Below are 15119 nucleotides of genomic sequence, written 5' to 3' on the forward strand. Positions count from 1 at the left end.
ACTATATGGTAAAGATTTTATTTCACCATTAATTCATGAAGGAACTAGTAAGACGTTAAAATTTAATGAGGATCAATGAGAATCTGGTTTACAGAGATTTGCATTTCCCATTCTACAAAATTCATTTGCAAAGCATAGAAAGGGAATCATTTGCATTGGTACAGGCAAGAAGGATTTGTACTGCTATTAGTTTTCTGCAACTTAACATTTTTCCCTTTTTACAGAGTCATAAAACAGGCTAGTCAGTCAAGGACAATGTTGCATATTCCTTGATCAGAATCATATAGTCCTGAAGGGTCCTTTAGACAATATCTAGCATTCCTGATATATGGCAATTTCCTTTGTCCACTTCCAAGTCCTTGACAATTTTCCTGCCTAACTATCAAACTCAACCTAACCAGCACAACACAGACAAATTCTTGTCATATTTGGTTCCCATGATAACAGCACTCTTCTGGCTCTTCTTCTCTCTCTCTTATTCTCCTCTATCTCTGTCATCAGTTTCTCTTTGTCTTAAGTATTCACCAAAGTTTTGATTGGGTCTTACTCTGTACAGTCTCATACAATCATGCTTCATCTATTACTCATCTAGGAATTACTCTCATATCCACAGCTCTAATGTCTACAGTCCCAAACATGAATGTCTATTTCTCCATTTCCCTATGTTGATATCTTAGTAGTAATTCAAATTCACCAGTGACCCAAACTGAATTCACTATTTTTTCTCATCTAAATATAGTCTATTCCTGTGTTCTATAACCTAAGCCCATATTATCTTACATTAGAACTGTTGACAAAGCCTCCCTTGTATCCTGTATCTCTTCTTCACTCAGCTGAAGTTATATTTCCCCAGAGGTCAAGGCTTTTCTGAATTGTACCATTTTCTGATCTGAGTTCTTACATAACAGGCACCTGTTGTTTCAGGGTACCCACAAATTTCCTACTCATTCTACTTCAGATACTTCCATCCAGTTGAGCTGCTTCCAGCATTGCAGAACACAACTCCAGTTAAGACAACCTGAGGCTCACAATAACTGGTTCAAAAACTAGTCCCAACAGAGCTACTAAAGTGCCATAAAACTTCTACTAACACTTCCAGGACAGAGGCACACACTTTTTACTGCTGTAATTATATTGTCATTGCTGTATTAAACCACCAGAGGACAGCCTGCTTGAGAAGCCAAGGCAAATAGGAATTTGGAGATGAAAAGAGAAATCTGACGCTGGTGACATCTTTTGAGTCTTAGCATCAATAAATGTCCAAAGCCAGTTTCCCCAGGATTGTTCAATTACACCTCCCAATAAACTCTTTTGTTTAATCCTGTTTGGCCTGAGCAAACAAATGAGTACTAAACAATACTCCCTATCTTTTCATGCACATGATTGAGCTCTACCAGCTTCCTTGTTAGTATCAGAATATCATGCCTTTCCTTGTGCTTTTCCTTCATTCTAAAATTTTCTTCCCTATGCTTGGAATTCCCTTCCTTTCATTCTTTGCTTATTAAGATTATTTCATACTTCAGGATCAGGCTCAAATGTCTAGATGAAACAATTGCCCAAGCCTGGAAAAAGCAGCAAAGGACCAGATTACATAGGGATTCTAAACAATTCTATGGCTTTTTCCACCTTTAACCAAAGGGTAAATAAGTGTCACAGAAGGGTTTCAAAACATGAATAACACATCATATTTTTTACGTTAAAATACCACTCTAGTTGTTGTACAGAGAATGAATTAGAAGAGAACAAGATGGATAACTTATAGGCTCCTGAAATAATTTGGACAAAAAAAAAAGAAAAAAAAAAACAACCCAAAACAGTGACATGGGGTTAAGAGACAAATCCATTGTCACCATAATGCATTTGTGTAATTATTTTATTTCTGAATAAATCTCCCTCTGTACTGCAAATTTATTGACGGTAGAAATATTATCTGTGGACTATCACTCATGCACATTAGCAAAGTAATCAGCATATTCTTTGTAGGAAGTCAAATACTTGTTAAATAAATGGATAATATAATCGACCTAATCCATAAATTGAGCAACTTGGTAAATGGTAGTATCATTTACTAAAACACAGGAAAAGTAAGTTTGAGCTTGATTGTTTGTATATTTGGGGGCAAAAGATAAGAGAGAAGATGAACTTTCTTTTGAGCAAGTTGAGTTTAAGTTAATATAATACATGCAACCAAATATTGGAGAAACATACACGGGGTCTGGGGATCATGAGAGCGAGCTGGGCTGAAGATACTGACTTGAGAATTTGGGGCATAAAGATGGTAACTAACTTCATGAGAAGGGATGAGACTGTCTATAAACATGTACAATGAAAAGTGAGTGTATATCAAAGACCTCAGGGGCATTTAAGGGCTGAACAGAAAAAGAAGAGAAGGAAGAACACCAATAAAAATTTGGCAGAAAAACAAACATAGGAGGGTCTCTAACTAAAACCAAGGCATGAAAAAGGTGTGGCAAAATGTATCACATGTTGAGAAAAAATCAAGGAGTGAAAAGTTTAAAAGTGTCCTTTGGATGAAAAACACTTTTGGTAGAGTTCCGCCTGGGGAGGGTGGGGTACAGCTGTAGACTAGTTCTAAGTTGGTTCAAGGGTAAGCAGAAGATAAAATAAAGGAAATCAGCAAGTTGTAGCCATCTTGTTCAAGAAGTTTAGTTATTAAGGAACTGAGCTACACAGTTACAGGAGAAGAACATAGTCAAGGATACATTTTTGTTCCTTTGTTGTTGTGGGCTTTTTTTGTTTTGTTCTATTGTTTCACAGAGCTTGATTTTACGCACGTTTAAATGTTGATTGAAAGTAACCTTTAAAAAGAGGATAAAACTCTTTTTATCTCTCTTTATGAAAAAGGTGAGAGAATAAACAATAATAATAATAAAAAAAAACCTGAACATAGTATTTGAAATGGATCCCAGACAAAAGGAATGCTTCTGAATAGAGATGGCAATATCTCTTCCACTGAAACCATACACTAGAAAGAGCAGGTAGCATTTATAGATTCAGTTACTGAAAAATCAAGAGACTGTACATATGATAGCTTCAACCGTGTAATGAATATATTGAAGTTTAAACAATGAAAGTAATCTGTTCATTGGAAATCTTTTCTAAATTATGAGTTTAAGGTATACGTTAGCATCTAAATGAAATAAAATAATTTCTCCATCCCTAAATCCTAGACTTCTAAGGAAAATTTAAACAATCTGTATCAAATACCAACTATGCTTCAGAGAATACAATAAGGGCTCCTTCCCCATAGCTTGCTTATTTCCTTCAGGGATGTTTTCACATTCTGCTTTATTTTTCTCCATTGCATTTAACACATTCTGGCATATATTTGTTTAGGTATCTGTTTTTTCCTACTAGAATGAACACTCCAGAAGGGCAGAAACTTTTTTTTTGCTTTATTCATTATTGTAAAACCTCTGTTAAGTAAGAAAGAAATGATTATATGAAGACTACAACTGCTATTGACTGAATGTCATGCACCTTCAAATTCTTATGTTGAACCCTAATCCCCATTAAAGAGATGATTAGGTCACAAGAACTCTATCCCCAGGGGTGAATTTAGTGCCCTTAGAAAAGAGGGTGAAGAGAGCTTATTCCCCCCATTCTATCATGTAAAGACATATTGAAAGTGCCACCTATGAAGAAAAATGCCCTCACCAGACACCAAATCTGCTGGTGCCTTGACTGTGAACTTCCCAGCATCTGGAACTGGGAGAAATAAATCTCTGTTATTCATAAATCACCCATTATAAGGTATTTTGTTATAGCAGCCCAAACTAAGATAATACCAGTATTCACAAATGAAGACAGTAAATGCTAAGAGTATATGAGAAGCATACTAAAAATAAGATTTCAGAAGACTTAATCATCCCCAGGCAAGGTAATTTTTTTAAAAAAAGGTATTATAGAAATGAGGTATTTGGGTTGGGCCTTGAGAAGGAGGGCTGAGATATATCTCAGTGCTTGATAGCATATGCAAGACCCTGGGTTCAACCCCCAGTACTGAAGGGAGGGTGGGGGGAGGGAGGGCAGAGAGAAAGAAAGGAAAAACAAACAAACAAACAAACCCTTGGGCCTCTTGGCTAACACTTCCCAACTTCCCAGTACTAAGAAGCCACTATTCTACTTTGTTTCTACATATTTGCCCACTGTAAACATTTCCTATAAATAAAAGCACATAATATGTGGAATTTTGTGACTGGCTTCTTCACTTAGCAGGTTTTCAAGGTTCATTCACATATGTTGTTGCATGTATCAATACCTCACTCTTTTCATGGCCAAATAACAGTTTAATATATAGATATTCTGTATTTTAAAAAATTCCATTAATCTATTGATGAACATTTGGGATATTTCTACCTTTTGATTATGACTAATACTTCTGTGAACATTGGTGTATAAGATTTTATAATAAAATTTTGAGTATAATTTTTGTAAGATGTAAACTTTCATTTGTTTAAAGTACTTTATTCATTTGTTTAAGTACTTTATTCTAAGACAATGTTCTTTAAAATTGCTTTAATGTTAAAACATTGATTTTAAACAAAATGATGGCAACATCAAAAAGTAGTTTTGTTAATGTACTTTTCCAGTAAAATAATTTTTAAAAATTTATTTCTTGACCTCAAAAGTCTATAGAATTCTGATTAAAGAAAATAAAGCCTCGAAGGAAAATAAGAGTTTTACCCCTGCTAGGGTTGAGGTCACATTCTATAAACAGTAGGAAATGAGATGCATAGGCAAAAAGGTAGATTTTGAATGCCAATCTAAGGAGTTTGGGTATTATAATAAATAGGAAATTAATAAAGTTACGTAAATATAAAATAATTGGCTCTAGGGCACTCTCTTTCAAAAACAGTAGGTGACTTACTAATATGCAAAAACCTCTGAACATGATGTTATGAGTCCTTAGTAATCACTTGAAAAAGACTTTTGCCTCTGATACTACTAAAGCCACTACAGACAAGATTACAAAAGACCTCAAAATACTAAATCCAAGTTTAATTTTCAGTCTTCCTCTTATTTGATCTATCAGCAGCATTTGACATAGACAAAAGAGTCTCTCCTGTCAAACACCATACTTTTAGGGATGGGGATGTAACTCAGTAAACAGCAGTTGCACAGCATGTGTGAGGTCTGCCAGTGCCACCAAAAACAAAACAACAGTAGAAACAAGCAAACAACACCATAGTCCTTTTGATTTCTTACTTTGTTAGCAGCTCCTTTCCAGTACCCTATACTGGTTCTTCTTCTACACAATTTTCGAACATGAAGAGTACCCAAGGCTCAATCTGCACACATTTTTATAATATTTTCATACAGTCTCATGGCTCCACCATAATGAATCTTCAATAGGTTGAGGATCTAGGGCTGCTTTGTTTTTTTTTCTGACCCCCCACATTCCTAGAATAGTAGATGCTTGACAAATATGTGTTCAATACACGAATGACTGAATGTCATGCACTTTCAAATTCTTATGTTGAACCCTAATCCCCATTAAAGAGATGATTAGGTCACAAGAACTCTATCCCCAGGGGTGAATTTAGTGCCCTTAGAAAAGAGGGTGAAGGGAGCTTATATTGACTATGTATATTATCTATAAACTAATAATGCTCCAATTTATACTTGCTGCCTGGATCTCTGTCCTGAGCTATATCCAACTGCCTATGTGCTGTTTCCACCTGGATGTGTATAAAACATGCAAACTTAAAAGTCCAAAAGAGAATGCCCATCATTCTCCCAAAGGCTTCTCTGATTGGCTTCATTTTCTTAGCAAAGTGCAGCTCCAATCCTAGTTCCTCTACCCCAAATTTTGAAATAATTCCTAGTTCTTTTTCTTTATCTCACATCATGTACTCAATCTACCAACAAATTATGTGTACTCTGCCTTTAGAAAATAAGCAGCATCTGACTACTTCTTATTACTTCTGCTATTATCACTTATGGTACATGCCATTCTCATTTCACCTGGATGAACGCAATGGTATCCTAACTGGTTTTCCTGCTTTTTGTCCACCTCTACTCCCTAATTCAGTTTGTTTTCAGAATCACAACCAGAGAAAAAAATTTTTTCAAATTTAAGCTAGATCACGTCACTTCTCTGCTCATAATCCTGCAATTATTTCCACTTCACTCTGAGTAAAAAAGCATAAATCTTGGTAATTGTAAAGCTCCAGTCAGTCTGGCTCTATGACAACTATGACCTCATTCCTACTACTTTTCCCTCACTTATTGTGCTCCAATTATACTGGTTCCATCAGTTGTTTTTTTCCAAAGGTCAAGCATATTTTCACCTCAGGGCCTTCTCCTTTTGCCTGGACTATTCCCCTTGATATTTACATCCCCTCATCTCTTTGGGTCTGCTGTCACCTCTAATTCTTATACTGATCATTGATATTTAAAATTGCAACCCCATACCTACTCTTGTTTTCCTTATCTCTTTTCTCTGCCCTATTTTCCTTTACAGCACTCATCACCAGCTAAATAACTAAATACATATTTTACTATCTGGGACACAAGTTTGAAGAGGGAGGACAAGGCTTTTTACTCTGTTTCATTTACTACTACATCTGACATTTAAATCAACGCCTGGCATATAGTAAGTGATCAGTAATCTGTCCATTGAACAAAAGCTTTCATTTCCACCAGGGGGCCTAACAATCATCTAGCCTGGTTTTTCAGGAAAAAATCATAAAATATCTCTAGGATTTCTTCCAGTTCTCTGATCCCTAGAAGGATTATATTTTGCTAGAAAGAAAAACTGTGCTTTGTCTTGTCAGCCACAAGGAGGAGTTGAGAGGAAGAGCTGAGCAAACATCAGATTATGTTGTTTTCTTTGCTTTTTCTACAAGTAACCTCAAGGGGGAACAAAACTGGATTTGGAGTCGATTGTACTGAATGAATGATTTTTCTCCATACTACTTCTGAGTTACCTAGACACACAAACGTAAACATTAAAAGACCACAATCCTTTCAACGGCCACAATGAGGCCAAGGGAATCAATCCACAGCCCACTAAGATCTGGAGGGTGTTAAAATCTTTAACTCCACCACTAACACAACTCCATAAATCGCCGGGAGGAGTTCAGCGCAGAGACATGTCATTTACCTCTGAAGGCCGAGATGTTTTAAGTCGTCAGTACTCTCTGGCCTGAGAACTACTAAATCAAAAATTCCACTTCACATTGAAAGCACCTACAATTCTTTAAACGGTACGAGCAAAGCGGTCCTGGTTCTAAATCCTCAGATTCGGCCCATCTCAAAGAATTCACGCACACCTGATTCATTTGACACCGAAATCAATATCCCACGAGCTTTGGACTCACCGCCACCTGTTGATGCCCACATTGGAGGAGCCCGCGAACCAGGGGTCGAGGATGTAGACGCAGCGGATGGTGTCTGCGCCCTGGATGCACTCCTTCAGGGCGGGGTTGTCGTGGAGCCGGAGCCCCTTTCGGAACCAGTGCACGGCGTTCACCCCCATGCCCGGGGCAGGCGGGTCACCACCGACTTCCTCCACGCAGCAATTCAAAGCAGGAGGGTCCGGCTCATAACCGACACCTGCGCTTCCAGGAGAACCGCCGCACCCAAGGAGTGAGGAAAGGGCGGCAGAGGGGGGACAGGATAAAATGAATCCGAGGAGGGGACGTGAGAAGGCGAGGGCGCTGGAGGCGCAGCTGGAAGATGAAAGGAGGTTGCCCGGACGGCGGAGTCCCCGTGTGACGCCCTTTAGGAGCCGGCGCCCGCTGCAATCGCCCGGAGGAGACGCATAACTTCGAGGGCCTGGGACCCCCGGAGCGCGAGCCAACTCCAGGAGCTCGAGCCGCCACGACGGCCCGAGCTGGCACGGGCAGCCCCGGGAGGTTCGTCACGGAAACCTCGCCCCACCAAGGCGGCCCGCGCGTAGAAAACGGCCCGCCTCAGCTGAGCCCCGCAGAGGGTCGGGAGACGATTCAGCCTCGGCTGGCGGCGCTGCCTCTCGGCCCGAGAGCGACCACGGAGGACCAAGGCGGTGGTCGGGGCCGCTGGACGGTTCCCGGCCGGTGACCGGTCCCGAGGCTGCCCGGGTGACTCCGCCGCCTCGACCACCGCGTCAGCGGCCTGGGCTCCGCCCCCGGCTCCTCATTGGAGGGCGCACTCCCCACGTGACCCCCGGCACCTCACGTTTCTGAAGTGTGTTTACTACGCTGGCTCTGACTGGGGAATCTGCTCGCGCTTCAGTCGCTTCCAGAGAGGCAGCCACAGCTTCATCTCCCAAAATGTTGACTCTTGACCAGATATTGGGCTCCCTGCCTCTTCCCCTTTCCTCAGCCGCCTGGTCGCTGTCCCCTGGAGGCACCCTTGGTGACCACAGGCCCATGGTGAGGGGGGAGGCTTAGCCCCGCCCCTGGGGGCTGTGAGCGGCTACCATTGGCTGAGACTTGCCGAGACCCGGATGAGCACGGGGATGCGGGGAGCTCGTGGGCGCGCGCAGTGCTGGGGAAGGCGCGCGTGCGCTGTCGCTGCGGTCCAGAGGGAATGCGGGCTCGCGCGTCAGAGTGCGCGCGTAGCTTTCTCCAGTGGGAATTGGGGAAACCCTGGAGACGGTTCCGAGTAGTCCCGAGAGTTAACTGTGGAGTTGGAAGGGGAAGTTGGCATGAAAGGAAAACAGTAAGAGGCGCCACTTAACGTTGCCGGGCCAAACCATGTGCTTAAATCCAGCATTAGCCAGAGAACCCCGCTTTAGAGCGTGCGGCGCCTGTAACCATTTCTGTTCGGCGCGGCACCCCGGTTTGTACTTGGGAAAGGGGGTAATCGGCAGCGCGGGTGCCAGGCATTCCAGAACCTCCTGGGATTTCTTAATACTATCGACATACCATGAACTTACAGCCCTAATCTCTTGCACAGAGTGTGGTTTACAGAGAGAGCTCTTCTGACTGCTGCCGCCTTCTCTTCCAAGGGGCAACGCACTGCAGGCCATGCTGTGCCTTAGACATGCCCTTATATTCATGCAAGGCTTACTTAGGGAATGAAACTGGCACTGTCCACACACCTGGAGGTACAGGAGGTAATGTTCTGAGAAGCCAGCCCTCGTGGAGTTAACATTTGTCTCTTACCCTGTATATGTACTATTTTTTTTTCCTCCATAAAACGCTCCGCTTTGGAGCTACTCACTGCAACCGCTTTTGAGCATCTAGTGTATGTCCTTTTGGACTTAAAATCTACCCAATTTGTGAAAATATTTCTTACCCCTAGGGCAGACTTAGGAGCTCTCCAAACCTGTCTGATATATATATATATCACTTATCACACTATTAAAAATATTAATAAAAGTACCTATTATAATAGTAATACCTGCTCAATAATAGTACTTATTGTCAAAGTATTTCAGATTTTCTCCACAGTGTGACCTCACAAGGACAGGGTCTCTGTCCAGTTCATTTTTTGTATCAATACCCAAAACAGATCCTGACTGTGGGTTCAAAAGCTAATTGAATGAATGAATACTGCTGGCCACCACTGTGTTTGGCAACGGAGGGAGGAGGAAATGGCAATTGTTATGGGTTGAATTGTGTCTTCTCCAAATTCTTAGAAATCCTAGTACCTGTAAATGTGATTTTATCTGGAAATAAGGTCTTTACAGATAATCAATTTGAGATCATTAAGGTGGACACTAATCCAGTTTGACTGATGTCCTTAGATAAAGGGGAAACTGGGACCCAGAGATGGATGTGCACACAGGGAGAATGCCATGTGAAGATGGGAATTATAGTTGGTCACTAGCCAAGGAACTACCAGAAGCTGGGAGGAACCAGGAACAGATCCTTCCTTAGGGCCTTCAGATGGAGCATGGCCCTGCTGACACCTTGATTTTGAACTTGTGTCTTCCAGAACTGTAAGACAATAAATTCTTATTATAAGCCATCCAATTTGTGGTACTCTGTTGTGGCTGTCCTACCAACAAACAACAACTAACAGCAATAAAGCAAATTCAGTGATCTAGGGAGTTGATCTGTCTGAATAATCTTCTCTTCTTCCTCATATATTGTGATAGAAAGGGTATGCCATCCTTGTTGTTTTTAATGAAAACTTAAATCTATGTATAAAAACCCTTTTGTTCACCATAAAGTGTTAAATATTGTTTATTTTTATTGATGGGAATGGGCCTTGGGTGACCACCACTCGGAGCCTTTTGTCACCTATGCAGAAGATTGGCGTACAGAATCATGCCCTCACTCTGATTGCTTCCTACTCCAGAGCCTATTATTGTACTTTCAAAAACAGTGTTTTATGTTTCATTTGAAGCAGTTTAAAAGTAAGCAGATTGTGTTTAAAGACATAAGGATTATTTTCAAGCATCCAAATGAAATGGTGGCAGGTGGAGAGACTATTGATTCGTGAACAGTTGACTTATGTTTGTGCATTGTTCATTCAATAAAGATGGATTTTTTAAACAGACAGTTGTGTAGGGGTGTTGTGTAAATTTCATGTAAATATAAAAGAACAAATTGATTATAAAAGTGTCAGTACTGTCAATTGTGCATTACTCAAATACCAAAGACACATGGATGGTTGCTTTTATATATATATAGGTGTGTGTGTGTGTGTGTGTGTGTGTATCTTTTTAAATGTGGGGATTGCCTTTTAGTAATGGACAAGACTTACTGAGCATTTACTATGTGCTAAGTTCTTTGATAGAGTATTATTAATCTTTGTAATACTCTTATATTTGTTATTATTTTATAATAATCTATGCCTACTTTGCTGGTGAAACTAAAACTCAGGAACACAAATAAGTGTTACAACAAGATGAAAAGCCAAATTTCTCTGTATCCAAGCTTTATTCTTAACATATGCTACAGCTGAAGGACACCCCCCGTTCTTGTGGAGTGAATTTTATGTATGAGCATTATCAAGAATCACTTGTGAAATTATGGTAGGCTCCAACATCATGGGGGTAGAAGAAAGACTATTGGACAGGAAGAGACTGGCTTAAACCTCAGCTTGCCATTTTTAGTTGATGATTACTATGGCTGTGGTTTGTCCCCTAAGGGTTCAAGTGTTGGAGGTTTGGTCCTCTGAAGTGATGTGGAAGGTGATAGGAATTTGAAGAGGTGGACCCTAGAGGGAAGTCCTTAGGTTGCTGAGGGTGCTGTCCTGGGAAGGGATCATGGGATTTCAGTCTCTCTCTGGCTTCCTACCTGGACCATGATCTCTTACTCTCATATACACTCTCATCATGCTGCCATTTGCTGTTACACCCTCACTAGAGGCCAAGCAAATGGGGCTGCCTGAACTTGAACTTTTAGCCTTCACAACAATGAGCTTAATAAACCTCTTTTCTTTATAAAATCACCCAATTTCAAGTATTTTGTTACATTAATGAAAAGCAGACTAATATAATGATCTTGATTAACAAATCACCTAGGCATTTTTGGCCTAATTGACCTACAAAAGAAAGGAATTGTTAGACCAGGACGCAAGAAAAGACCACTGACTCCAATTAAAATCAAATTAAAGCAAGCTTATTATTTCGACCGGCCGGGCTGCCTCTCCTTCCCAAAACGGTAGGAACAAGACAGCACAGCAGCTTTCCTGCAGCCCACCTTTATAGCCCAGAAAGTTACACAAAGGGGGGTTACAGGTAACAGAACTCTGACAAGCATCACATTAATGGTAGTTTACATTTTTTGTTGGCCCCAACATCAGAATTTATGAGGACCATTAGAGCCTCAGAGAGGGTCGTTGTCTGGCCAGGGAAGGCCAATATTTATGAGGTGTCACTAAAGTTTCAGAGAGGGCTGCTATCTGGTCAGAGAGCCAGGCATGGGTGAGTTCAAGGCACGGGCAGGCATTCCAAGCAGGTTCAGAATTTGCAGTAATTTATAGTAAAGCCAAAATTATCTTTTCATGGCTTTGTGGTGAGATGGCTCCCAATTTTAAGAAAAGATCAGGTTGGGTCTATCATTCCGCCCTTTTCTTATGTGTCCCTTTCAAATCTTTGATAGGGTAGGGGAAGAGCACTGAGGGAATTTTAATCCCTCAGGCAACCGTCTCCAACTTTTTAGAACTCACCCAAAACCGGTTTCCCTGATTTTACCTGACTTAATTGATTACTTATATTGATAGTCTATTTATTTTTGGCTCCATTGTTGAAAGAAGAGGGGTGTCGCTCATTTTGGCTTCTTCTGAGCTGAGAGAGGGTGACGTGAGGGGGCACGGCGTGAGGGACATGAGTTGCCTTTTAGAAGTCAGTTGAGGGACATGAGTTGCCTTTTGGAAGTCAGTTCGGTTTGAAGTCTGGTTGGGGAAGAACAGGTTGTAAAGTCATCTGGGGATGGGTGCTTCTATGAGAGAAACAAAAACCATGAGTACCGAATAAATGTTGCAGCAGCTGGAACATGTCACTGTATAGAAGTTCCCTCACCAGGCTTTAACATTCCCAGTTATCAGGACTGTAAGCATAGCATTTAACTTTTAGTGTTACAGTTGTCCCTCCCCATAAGATACAGTTTAATAATTTAATGTCATCTGATCTTGCAAATTTTGTTTTTACTAGTATGACCTCTGTGTCTAATAGAAAAACCTTTAATTCTGTTACTCAGGGATGGATAATCATACTAGCAAACACCAACCCTACCTGTGTAGGTTAGGAATATCTGTAGGACTTAAACTAAAAACTTCTGTCTCTGGCAGCTCCTCTTGATAGTCTCTTTTTATAGTTATCAGGCATTTCTGACTGAGAATCCTTCTTTGTAGCCTCCAGTCTTACTTATTTTGGGAGGCTAACATAAAGTGTATACCTTAAATTATTATTATTATTATTATTATTATTATCATCATCATCATCATCATCATCATCATCATTATTATTTAAAATGTCCAGGAATGGCTGTATTTTGGTTTCAACTGTCTTTGCTAAGTGTTTAAGATAAAGCAGTCAAACTGACTTTTGTTTTTATCTATTGTTAACAGTCAGCTGAGCTTTTATGGGAGTCATTCCTGGGGAAACTTGAGAGCAGCTTCTCAGTTCTGCTAGTGGCATTTGCGCTAGGATGGGTCCAGGCCTTGCTTGACCATGTGGCTTCCCTCAGAAGCATCAGGGATGTCTCCCTTCTCTGATGACCCTCCTCTTCATGGCAAATGCACTGATTGGCTTTCTGTTCTCCAGTGGTCTCATTAATCTCCCTGATCGGGAGGTTATGTGGCCCAGAGTTGCAAAGCTCTTTAGAGAAGTCCCCTGTTCCCTGGATTCAGACTGACTCAGAGGGCAAGAGCCAAATATTGGTTTTTCTGGCCCTTTTAATTTAACTTTAATTTTAAAACTTAATCTTAAACATCCAGCAAATAAATTTTAACAGCCTTATATTAAGAGTACTGGGCTTTAATGTCTATAACTTTATAATTATTTATCTTTTTATTAATTGGGATCTGTATTATCCTATCTGTCTTGTAGGTGATGGCTTATTATCTTAAATTAACCCATGTTGTGTTCTTAAAGCAACACTTCTGTAAAACACTAACAGGGAATCTTTAGATCACTTATAAGGAAATTACAAAATAAAATTAACAAGAGTAAAAACATTTAGTTCGTGTAATTGCTACCCTGAATTTTTGGCTGAGTTATACATTATATCCCCTATTTGAGATCCTAGTAATCTTGACAGAAAAAAACAACTTTTTAACATAACTTTAAATGAACTAAAATCTGGCCTACTGCTTTTGTAGTCATTCTCACATGTAGTAAGATGGGACACAGAGCCTTATCTCAGGTAAGGCAGGGCTCTTTATAAATCTTAAATGTTCTAGTTCTAAAGCTGATCTTTGCTTTTTAAATATCATTTTACAAAGTTTACATAAATTGTTTGAGGTCACATGAACATTAGCTAACACCATATGATATCACATTTAAAACATGAATTAAAGAAAGGCTGAAAGTTTTTAACCTTTACATAGATTGGGCTCTCATTAACTTAAAAATACATTTAAATTGTTCCCCAATGTAAAAAGTAACATAAAACTTTACATATCTTATTGATAACAGGTAAATAAATCCCCAATATATTTTTTTTACCATACAACTTCAAAACACCAGCTTGATATAATGCTCTTTTAAAGTCTCTACCTTACAGACTTGTATACCTGGAATATATGAGCACATTAATAGCATCACAATTACATTGATGTTTTTATATTAACCAAGTTTAGCTTTTAAAAAATAATAGTATAATGCTCTAAAATAACAGTTCTTATTTAACCAGTTGTTTAATTTTTATGGTTGCTTGCTCTAGAAAAAAATAAAACTTAATAAACACAATGTTATGGGTAAACTTATGTTTTAAGAAATTTTTGTCTCTTTAACACATGACTGATTTTTACAATCTTATACAGACCTTAGTACAAACTTATACAGACCTTAGTAAATCAATCAGATATCTAACAAAAGTACTCATGAATGAGTAATCCCATATCAAATTTACTTTACTTATTTTATCAAAATATTAGACAAGTGTATTGAACAGTGCTAGCCATTTTTTTTGTTATTGAAGGAAAAGTCCTAGAACCAAGGCATATTAAACATTTTATAGACATTAGTATTTTATGAGTTTTTTGAACACCTAGAAAAACTTGTAAGCTTAAATTTAAAGACATTTATTTTTATCTGTTTATCCAATTTAAATTGAACCATTTAAATTACGTGAATTAAAGATCTTTGGATCCATTTTTTAAATTTGTTTTTATGAGCGCTCCTTATATATGTTAATTTGTATATCATATATATGATATACAGACATATGTATATATAGACACACAACACATAACACAAGTGTGCACACATAACAATAGTAAAGGCCTTGTAGCTTTTCGCAGGTGAAATCTCCATTGCAATGTTTCAAAAACTCCACAGTTGTCAAAAATAGAACTGATCGGAAAAACATTAACCTAGGTCTGTAGGATCAAAATCATGAGCTCAAAAAAATACAGAATCTAAGAAAAAAACAAGAGTCCTAGAAAAAATGATTAGCCAGTAATTAGTAAATACCAAACAATTTACCTTTTTTTTTTTCTTAGGCCTCAGATCAGTCTCCTACTGAGCTTGCAGGCTTCTTTCATTTGCA

General features: G+C 39.3%; 1 protein-coding gene across 1 annotated transcript in view; it reads right to left on the minus strand.

Annotated features, from left to right (window-relative positions):
- Cry1 (cryptochrome circadian regulator 1) overlaps positions 1 to 8070 on the minus strand; it is a 62265-nt gene extending 54195 nt beyond the window's left edge. Inside the window, exon 1 of the mRNA XM_046429651.2 lies at positions 7347 to 8070. Coding sequence (XP_046285607.1) covers positions 7347 to 7504 — 158 coding nt within the window. The 5' untranslated portion in view covers positions 7505 to 8070. The remainder of the gene's footprint in view (positions 1 to 7346) is intronic.
- Between the last annotated feature and the right edge of the window lie 7049 nt (positions 8071 to 15119).

Source organism: Marmota monax, unplaced genomic scaffold (assembly GCF_021218885.2).
Source record: "Marmota monax isolate L192 unplaced genomic scaffold, Marmota_monax_Labrador192_F-V1.1 WCK01_AAM20220418_F8-fsc00051, whole genome shotgun sequence".
Lineage (NCBI taxonomy): Eukaryota > Metazoa > Chordata > Mammalia > Rodentia > Sciuridae > Marmota > Marmota monax.